At 31.5% G+C, this 10205-nt stretch overlaps 1 protein-coding gene across 1 annotated transcript; it reads right to left on the bottom strand.

The window, feature by feature from the left end:
* Window positions 1–929: 929 nt before the first annotated feature.
* Window positions 930–4722, bottom strand: LOC110427102 (Protein kinase superfamily protein). The gene is made up of 10 exons (XM_021442511.1): window positions 4249–4722; window positions 3393–3563; window positions 3005–3255; window positions 2769–2901; window positions 2613–2676; window positions 2420–2516; window positions 2216–2315; window positions 1585–1703; window positions 1405–1494; window positions 930–1322 (listed from the first exon to the last, which is right to left on the bottom strand). The coding sequence occupies exons 1-10, from the start codon at window positions 4418–4420 to the stop codon at window positions 1197–1199; spliced, it is 1323 nt and encodes a 440-aa protein (XP_021298186.1). The 5' UTR covers window positions 4421–4722; the 3' UTR covers window positions 930–1196.
* Window positions 4723–10205: the final 5483 nt, after the last annotated feature.

Raw genomic sequence — 10205 nt, 5'->3', positions numbered from 1 at the left:
AGTTCAGATTCTTAAAATATGCAGAAAATTAAATGATGAACAACTTAACTAAACTTAAAGTCTAAAAATATAAAGAAAATAAAGCTTAAAAACTGAAAAGTCCCCCTAAACTGGAGTTGTGTTTCAATCCCTGTGATATCAATAATTTCATATTAATTCTAAAATTTCTACACTTATAAAAAGTTTAAATCTTCAAGATACTTTCTATTATGCATAATATTATTAATATTATAAACTAGTGAGGGATTGTTAGATAGTTTGTTATTTTTGAGGGTATCACATTGGAAGATAATCATTCAGATATGATTGTTCAAGATTAAATACAACTCTTTAAAAAAACAGAAATGTTTTTAACAAACGCAATTATTGAAAATTGTTTACCAGACACATCTATTAAAACTAAACTAGACACTCCTGTTGAAACACAATAAACACATCAACAGACACATGTTGAAATAACAATGGACACAACTTCTCAATATCTATAAAAGGAACATATTTCCGTTCAAAAACATTCTGCAATAAACTTGTTGTATTCTAAAATGTCTTTGTTTACAAATCCTTATAATAGATAACAACTCTTTAAAAACAGTGTTACAATATGCCTCAAACCTTTCTCCATTTTTTTTATACTATTTGTCCAATAGTTAAAACAAGCCTCTAGATGCTAAAACTTTGCTAGAAAGATTTATGGCTTTGACACGTCTATAGTAGAAAGCTAGGACGATAATCCTTGCAAATTGCATCAGCTTTGATTGATAGGGATAAGATTGATTCATCTGGATTACATCGAGAATTTCGTATTATAATCTCTCTTTCTTTATTTCCCTTGAGTACCATGATCACAATACGACAGATCATTGAGGATAACTTTTTTACTGAAGTGGCTGTATGAAAGGAGTTGTGTTAATATCTGTACTAGGAAGATGTTTCAAAGAGGCTTCATGTATCAATTTTTAAGTCACTTTACATTGTAACATACGGAAACCAATCAAATAAGCACCACCATGGCATACTTAAATTGCGTCAGGCCCCCGGAGGAAAAGTTCATGTGGAAAAGAATGCGCAGCAAGCAAGGAGGAGAGGCCGTCGCAACCTTGTAAGCGAAGATCAGATGCAAGTCAAAGTCAAGACATCGCAGTCACAATTTCTGATTCGTATAATCAGTGAAAGAGAGGGCAGATAGGAGTGACAGGCTATGTAACTCTTAGTGAACCTCCTAGTTCCGTAGGTACAAGAGGGATGAGAGAATGCAGGACATCAGTTATCAATGGCCTATAACTTGGTTCCGGTTGTATGCAGAGCACAGCAACAGCAGCAACCTATACAGCAAGCAATGCATTTTGAATATGTGACCAGAACAAGGGCATATGACGACACAAACAAAATAATTTTTACATCTACCTGATATAGATGCCTTAAATCCATTGTCTCTTTTATTACTGGATCCACTATGTTTGGAAGTTTTGATCTGTCAGTAAGCTGGGGCATGGCCTGTCAAAATTGCATACAAACTAAGCTCAAGAGACAATTCAACCATGAATGGATCCCCTTGAGATAAATAGAAGCGTTGAAAGAAATTACCCATGTGACAAGAGATTGGCACTGAGTTGGTGACATTTTCTCCAGTGGTTTCTTTCCGATTAGCAGCTCCAGAAGAACAACTCCAAAAGCATATACATCACTTTTATCAGTCAATTTACCTGAGAAAAGCATGCTGTCATTGCTCAAATCATAATTGAGACTAAATTTGGTATTAAAAAAGCTCGTAAGACAATTATAATTTGGTTGAGGCAGGGAGGGGCAACAATTATGTTTAAGAATTCAAAGATTCTTCCAGTAGGTAGGAAAAAATATGTCTCCATCTTCATAAGATCTGCATTTGATCAAGGACTTCACAAATCCCATTCAAAGTCACTTATACTACAACCATAATAATGCCAGTCTAGTTGACAAGCCACCAACATAAAAAAGAACTACAGGGTACAATGGTATGGACATTGGGGTCTTGAGGAAACTACAGTGAATAGAAAAACTATAACAAATTTTACCGAAAGATAAGTGTAACTGAATGAAAAATATTCAATAAGTTATAAAAGAAAATATACATCCTCATCTGAGTATATTGTTTTGTGAAGTGATGAATATCATCAGAAAATGCATCAGATCTCATTCAGACTTTCTTATGCATTAACCATATAGAACTTTGACTTACCCTCTAAGAGGTACTCAGGAGCTACATATCCCAATGTTCCTGACAACTTTACATTCTTGTTTTGGGCTCCAGTAGTCACAGCGAGACCAAAGTCTGACAACTGAATGAAGGAAAAGATTGTTAAGGAAACGTTGTAGTTAACATTTCACCAAGGTACATAAAGACATGAAAGTTCATTAGCCATATTGTCATAGTTAGTATTACCTTAGCATTGAAGTTGGAATCCAGAAGAATGTTAGAAGACTTTATGTCTCTATGGACAACAGGTGGACTGCAGTGCTCATGAAGATATTCTAATGCCCTATCAGAAAACAATGACAACATTTAGAATCATGTTAACAACAAATAAACAATAAAATGGAATAAGAGATTAGAACATAATTGGTATAGAATTCACCTTGCAACATCAATTGCAATTTTCATTCGTAGATGCCAGGTTAAAGCTGATCCTTGAGTAGGTCCTATAATGTCCAAAATGAAATCAGTGAATAGATTAAAAGATAAATTTTAGCATCTTCTGTTAAAATTTTGCATCAAGAAAAAGAGTTTATACCATGCAATTGACTCTCCAAAGAACCATTTTGCATCATTTCATATACAAGTAACCTCATTTCACCATGGATACAGTATCCCAATAGTGAAACTATATTCTGATGCTGGATTTTGACCAACCAGTCCACCTCATTCTGCACACACAACGAATATCGAACAAGGAAACTCAGGAAAGATATTAAATTTTCTAAATACTAGATATCCCCAGATCAATTTCAGTCAGGCACAAAATACTACCTCAAATTCTCTTTCAGCATCTTGTCCTCCACCATCTAATTTTTTCACAGCAGCTAGAAATTTCTCATCGAAACGAGCTTTGTAGACACGTCCACGGCCACCTTCACCCAAAACATTACTTTCATGGAAATTGTTTGTCGCAACTTCCAATAACTGATACTCAATAACAGCTACTGAACCCTTCTTGCCAGCCATCCATAAGGAATTAAACCGATCCACAATTGGACTCAATGAAAGTGCTTTTGTAGGTTCTTCAGATAGCATATTAGAAGCAAAAATAAAGAATAAAGTTAAATCATCAGACAAGAAGCATAACTAATCATACTTTTTTGCTCAAGAAGTAAACTTAGAAGCCAAAACAAGGGTGATGAGTAAGATAAAGAGATACCCAAGTGTTGTTTGCTTTTCCCACTGGAATTCTTCAGGTTTTTCTGTCTACAGATCCAGAAACATATCAAAAAGAGCAATATTCCACCAAGGAGAGTGGAGGCAACAATTAGAGCTACAAGAATTCTCTTGTTCAAATCCTGGTGGTGCACTATTCTAACCACAGCCGCTCCTGCTTTACCATTAACATGGTTAAAGTTATATACTGACTTAAAAAGCAATTACCATTGCTATGCCATTCAAAAAAAAAAAAAAGCAGTGCTATAGTTAAAAGGAGAAAACAAAAATCCAAGATTTATTCTGCAGTAGGAATTATATATAATAAAAAAAAAACTCACAGAAATAGAATAAAAATCTTGACTTGAAAACAAACTGCCATTTCGATTAACAAAGTACATGTCATTGTGATCTAAGAATCCAAGGCTGCTGTTAGAAAAGTACAGGTATAACATAGACTTTTTTTTTTTTTGCTCAGTGAAAGTGAAATTTCATTAGGCATCCAAAAGTGTAACATAGACATAACTCAAACATTTTATCTCATTGCTATAGCTCATTGAAGAAACAGAACAAATTGCAAGTTTCTAAGACAAATAAAATAAATGTAACCACTTTTATGGAGCTCGCAATTATCCCTAACAGTCCAACAACTGAAAATTGAGATGGTCATAATCCTAATCCAAACAGAGCACCAAAATGTGTCAGATGCTCCTAAACAAGCGAAAAACAAGACAGTGCAAGAGTAACGATCAAATCTAGACAATTTGAGCAACCAAAGCAAGAAAACAAAACAACCCCATTTACAAGAAATGAAGAACAGAACCAGTAACTCCAAAAAAAAAAATGTAGAGTTGAAATACCCGGAGAAACAGCTTCCATTTCTGAAGAAAATTGAGAAATGGGTTCCTGTTTAGAAAGAAGAACAGAGGCAGAAATGGAGGAAACAGTTGACTCTGGTCTGGCAAGAATTATAAGTGACAACAAAGAGAAGGTACATGCCCACATGGGTGGTAATAGGCAGAGAAGATTCATGTCTCCCGTAAGATAAAGAGAGAAAGAGAGTTTTTTTAAAGATGTAGGGACTACTAAGTGAAACTTCTTTTCCTGTTCAAAGATCTTGCTGTTTCACTTTGAATCTACCTATGATAAACTCATCTTTTGAAAATGTAAGCCGATGGAGACAAAAGTGCTATTGTTGCAAGGAAACCAAGAAATAAAAAAAGAAAAAGGAAAAGAGGGCTCTTTTATTTTATCGAATCTAATCTGTTTATCTTTGTGTGTGAGTGTGTGTGTAACTGTGTATGAGAGTGAGGGTGAGAGAGAGAGAGAGAGTTAATGGAAGGGGAGGAAATGGACATAGTGCATCATGTGTGGCAGTTATGAAAAGAGAAAGTTCATTAAGTTCTAAGGGCTTGCTTTGAGTTGGACAGTTGGGATGTGGATTGTGGTAGGAAGAAAGGACATTGGCGCCATGCCCATTTTTCAGCTACATTCCTGGAAACTCTTTTCATTATTTTTCCCTGTTAACTACTTCTAAAAGTGGGTCTCTATCTTCTCTAGCATTACATTGTTGGATTAACAAATTAGTACTCTCCCTTTGTCTCCTTCTGTTTGACCTGGTTGACCTATATTGGGTTTAAGATACTACTAGTAATTTTGATTCTATTTTTAATCCACACAAATACTAGCAGGTAGTTAGCAAAATGTAAAATTATTTTTAAGAAGTTGAATTGGAAAAGCTGAGCAACACATATATTCATTTAAATCAATAATAATCAAAGATAAATATACGGATAGACAATTAGATAGGTAGATGAATAGATTAATGGCTAAAGATTATGCTAGTTGTTGATCAACTTACTTTCAGTAATTCTTACCTAATATAACTTCTATTCTGCATTCACACCATTCCTTTCTCTTCACATATCAATCCTCTAACCTCATTTAAATACCTCAGAAAAAAAAAATTGTAACACCCTTCAAATTTTGGAAGAAAAATTATACTAAATCAAATGTTAATTGTTAGTAATTTGGTTTGGTTTACATATCTATGTACTGAGTATTGATTAGTAGAGAGTAAAAACTATAGCTATCACTCAACTGAACAATTTAAAATCATTTAGAGGTAATTGAATTGGGAATTCAATGTTTCATCAATTTTTTCAGGGGACCATATATATTTAAAGTTCAAATGGATAAAATGATTCCTGCTTTGCTCCTTTAATAATTTGTGGTTAGGGTGTGTTAGCCATAGTGTCATTCTGAAGGGGTTGATGGATCCATAGAGATGATTTTTCCATCTAGCAATATATTCCATCACTCATTCAAGTGGAGATAATTAATGAAGAGAGTTAAAACGGAGAAAATTGTCTTCTTGGTAGTTAAATTTAGCAAGAAGAAGTAATATTATTGTTAAATTTTACCAATGAGCAAATTGTATTTCCTCAATAACACTATTGTTTTTGTCTTTGCTTCACTTTTTTTACAATTTGGATGAAAGAGATAAATTAAATTTCAACTCTAATTTCCCTCAATGATTTAGTTTATATCATTTATTCTTTTCATTTAGGGTTTAGGTTTCATATGGTCAATTCTTTTATTACTTACTTGTGGTTTGTCTTTTGTTTGTTTTTTCTTTCAAAACCTTTTATTTGTTTTCTTGGCACTGTTTAGTGTTAATCCTATTAACCAGAGTTAGTTTGCCATATCAATAACCCATATCACATGCAGCACAATGCCACTGCCAGCATATAAACCTAGAAACAACTTGGAACCCAACAACCCAGAAAAGAAAAAAAAAAAAGGAACAAATCCAATCGAACATAACAAATCTCAATACATTTCCACCAAAGCAAAAGAGCTTGAAAAGAGAATTTATCCCTCTCTCCCTCCTACGGCGCTAGGCATGGTGCCATGGGAATTCCAAGGTTTTGATGACCACCATCTCCACCTGTCACATAAATGCATAATCACTTCTCTCATGTGTGATGAGCTTTTGACGAAATTAAGCCAAATTAGCACCGATTTCCCCATCTCAAGGTCATTGACTGTATCCATGTATAATATATATATGTTTGAACCACAAAGCATGACTCTTCGGCTGGGAATTTATTACCCCTTTCTAAAGTTTCTTTGTGGGAAAGCAATTACTGTTGGGAAAAAAAACTTTGGCCTGTGAAGCGGTGTTAATAAATACATATATTTCTATATAAGTCTGGTTGGCATTTAATCTTTCAGGTAATTAACAGATAGGAAGAGTTAAAGTAAAAATTAATGAGTAAAATCTAACATAGATTAACCAATTGAATCCATTAGTATTTATAATATTTAAAATTTAATTGAAATGGGTGCAATCGTACTAATACATTGAATTTCATCAAAACTTTCAATTAGTATTTATAATATCCAATATTTAATTGAAATGGGTGCAATCGTACTAGTATTAATTAATACATTAAATTTCATTAAAATTTCGTAATTAAATGTGTTTGGATGAGAAATATCAAAATGAGTGACTTTTAGAAAAATTCGGTGTTGTCTCTCTCTTTTTTTTAATTTACTTATAAATAAAAAAATTTCTCTAATAAATGTATTTTTTAAATTGAAAATTTTAAAAAAAATTTCTCGATTTTATAATATAATTATATCTTTTGGATCTAAGAAGTAATATGAAAACAAATATTATAGTCATCTCAAAGAGATTGCCTGTTGCAAGAATGACAGAAAAGCAAGAGCTCAAGATTACCCCTAAAAATAGATAAATGATGAAGATCAAGTCATTAATTGAGCCATGTGCTGTAGTCGCAGTGCAATGTTTATGCCATGTGAAACAATTTTCCATGTGTTGTAATAGGAAGAGGACAAACATTCCTTCCGATTTCAGGCAAAATGGTGCAGTTTCTACCACGGATTATAATTGAAGTTACATTACTTAAAAACAACTGTATTTCCAAGCAGGACGCAAGGTCTGCCTGCCTCTTGTGTAGTGCAACTTGTTAGGCAAAAAATAATTTTGCCAATCTCCGTGATTGGGATATCTTGTCTTTCTCTACTACTACTTATTTGACTTTCTATGCCTTTGATGTTGATGCATAATTGCCTTTGATTATAGCTTTAGTTCTGTTTTTGTAGTATTTGAGATTGAGATTGTATTAATTCATGAGAAGAGGAGGAACTTTTGGGATTTGGTCATGCAAAATTTCAGAACCGACAAACAGATTTGGTAGATGATTTTCAAACAAGCAAAGGGTCCAAACTATACCCATTCATATCTATACTGATGAAACTTGAGATTTAGATGTATTTACATTGATTAAATTTAATCAACTTGGGTATTATGAATGTAGAACAATGAACCCAATATTGCATTTCTGTCCAAAATCTTAAAAAATTATACAAATATATATATATATATATATATATATATATATATTGAAAAAACTTGGTTCCAATGTTTAAAAGTTCAAAGTTCAAACACTGCCACGAGGGAAATTTGTCCCCAAGGCATATTTGCTTTTGCAGGGAAGGCCAGGTTACGGCAACTGGCAACCACTACCCATATTTGCTTCTGAATTTTTTAAGGATGAAGAATTGACACTGAGACTTGGTCAAAAACTACGAGAGAAGAAAAGGGGTGAAGTGGGCTGCCTTGCTGGCCGGCCCAATCTTCGGTATTTCTCACACTCAATTTCATAAAGACTCAACCCTATACATGTCCAAAAGTTTTCAGGAAACCCTAGTCCAACAAATGAAAAGGAATTCCTGGAAAATAAAAATTCATTGAGGTGGCTTGTAGTCCCATTCATTTTTTTGTTAAGTTTGGAAGTAATTGTTGGTGTAAATAGAGTTTAGATAAAATTTAAAAAATTAATAAAATTGACTACAAGATGAACTTTTTAATAGATGCTATCTTTAAGACTTATTTCGCTCCTACCACTCAGTATACAAAGAAGAATAATGCAAATAGACTTTAGAATATGATGAAGTTAATATTTAATTTTGTCTTGCACTTTACAAGAGTAGACCGTTAGGTGGCGTTTGGTATTTTACAATACAATGTAATTACAGGTAATATGATTGCAAGTAATGTGATTGCAAGGAAAATAACATTACGGTGATTGGTATGCAAGCAAAATAATGATTAAAATGTAAGAAAAATAATATTGTAGCGTTTGGTTTACAAGTACTTTGCTGGAAATGTAATGTTAACTTTCAAAATTACTCCTAGTTATTAAAATACAAGTTTAATATATTTATATTTTTTATTATTAATTTTATATATAATATCATCTCTTAAATATATTTATAATGTCATATATTTTTATTTCATTTATTATTATAATCTTATATATTTTATTTTTATTTCTTTTAATATATTTTTTATAGTATATATTTTATTTTAATTTGTTTTACCTATATTATATAAATTTTAATTTTTCATATTTTATTTTATTTTAATTTTTTATTCTTATATTATATATTTTATTTTAATATTTTTTATTTTAATTATAACAGTATAAAAAATTTTTAATAAGGTAATAAAATTGAAGGGTAAAATTATCTTTAAGAACATTGCAGAATGCAATGTAATGTGATTGCATTGGTTTTGGACTGCAATCACATTACATCCCTTAATTGTAATGTGATTGCATTGCAATCTTACATTGCAGTGGTCTATTACAAAACAAACACTGTAATGTAATTTAATTGGACACATTACAGGGAATGTGCTCTCACTTCCCTGATACCAAACGTCACCTTAGATACATCCGAGAATTTGTTAAGTTGTTTTGTCTTAAAGCTTACTTCCTACAGTAAGTAGATTATAATGAATTTGGACGCTTTTGTAGTTGATGGGAACTTAAGTGTTTATGTTAATAGAACACAACACTTTTTTTACTCTTAATTTTTCTACTCTTATTTGGCTTTTGATTTGATATGTCAAAATGGTTAGCAAAAAACACTTTATAAAGGCTTGCAAGTATCTCTTCTTCAAGGACACCCTTTCATTAAGGCACTATTTTATCTAAAAGATATCTTTATATTTTACAAAACATAACCTTTAGATAAAAGTATTGTTTAAATAATCATTTTATGAAATGATAATTATTCATTCCATAAAACATTATCTTTGAGTTATAATTTGAAATAATAATTTTGCATATTTAACTTTTAAGTTATGATGTTTTTTAAATTTGTCTCATAACCTGTGGATGTCATTTTACCAAGAGACAACTATTCATATGAAAACCTACCTACAATCCAATAGTCACACTATGTCATTTTATGTGACATAAACATTGAGTTTAGATAGCTTTAGTTTTCATTATGTGACATAATCTTTGATTTTAAAAATACACTAACAGTAGCCCACCTCAAGACTATTACTTTTGCAATAATTAAGTATTTCTTTATTTAATTTTAATCTTAAGTATAGTTTTTAAAGGTTAAATACTAATAACAAAATATCATTTCAACCTTTTTTTCCATATGTAATTAGATGATGTTTCAAATTCAGTTCAAAATCAATATTGATCAAATAATTTTTTTGTTAAATGATAAATGGCCAAATTTAAAGAGCATAATTATCAAATTGCATTTTTTTAGTTATTTTAAATACAAACAAATTTGAAAAGAATCTATATATCCAACATGTTAAAACAATTCTTTTGAAATTAAAGTTTTTCCAATTTGATCTGATCGTGATTTACATAATTAAAACTCTAAGATTTCTTGACCAAAGAAAATTCAGAATTTAAGTTTTATTCTATTTTTTCATAAATTATTAGGAATACATTGTTAGTCGTAGGCGATCCAT

This window comes from Theobroma umbraticum, unplaced genomic scaffold, assembly GCF_002168275.2.
Source record: "Theobroma umbraticum cultivar Fairchild unplaced genomic scaffold, ASM216827v3 scaffold_228.0, whole genome shotgun sequence".
NCBI lineage: Eukaryota > Viridiplantae > Streptophyta > Magnoliopsida > Malvales > Malvaceae > Theobroma > Theobroma umbraticum.
Note: the sequence above shows the minus strand (reverse complement) of the source record. Positions and strands in the feature narration are given on the sequence as shown.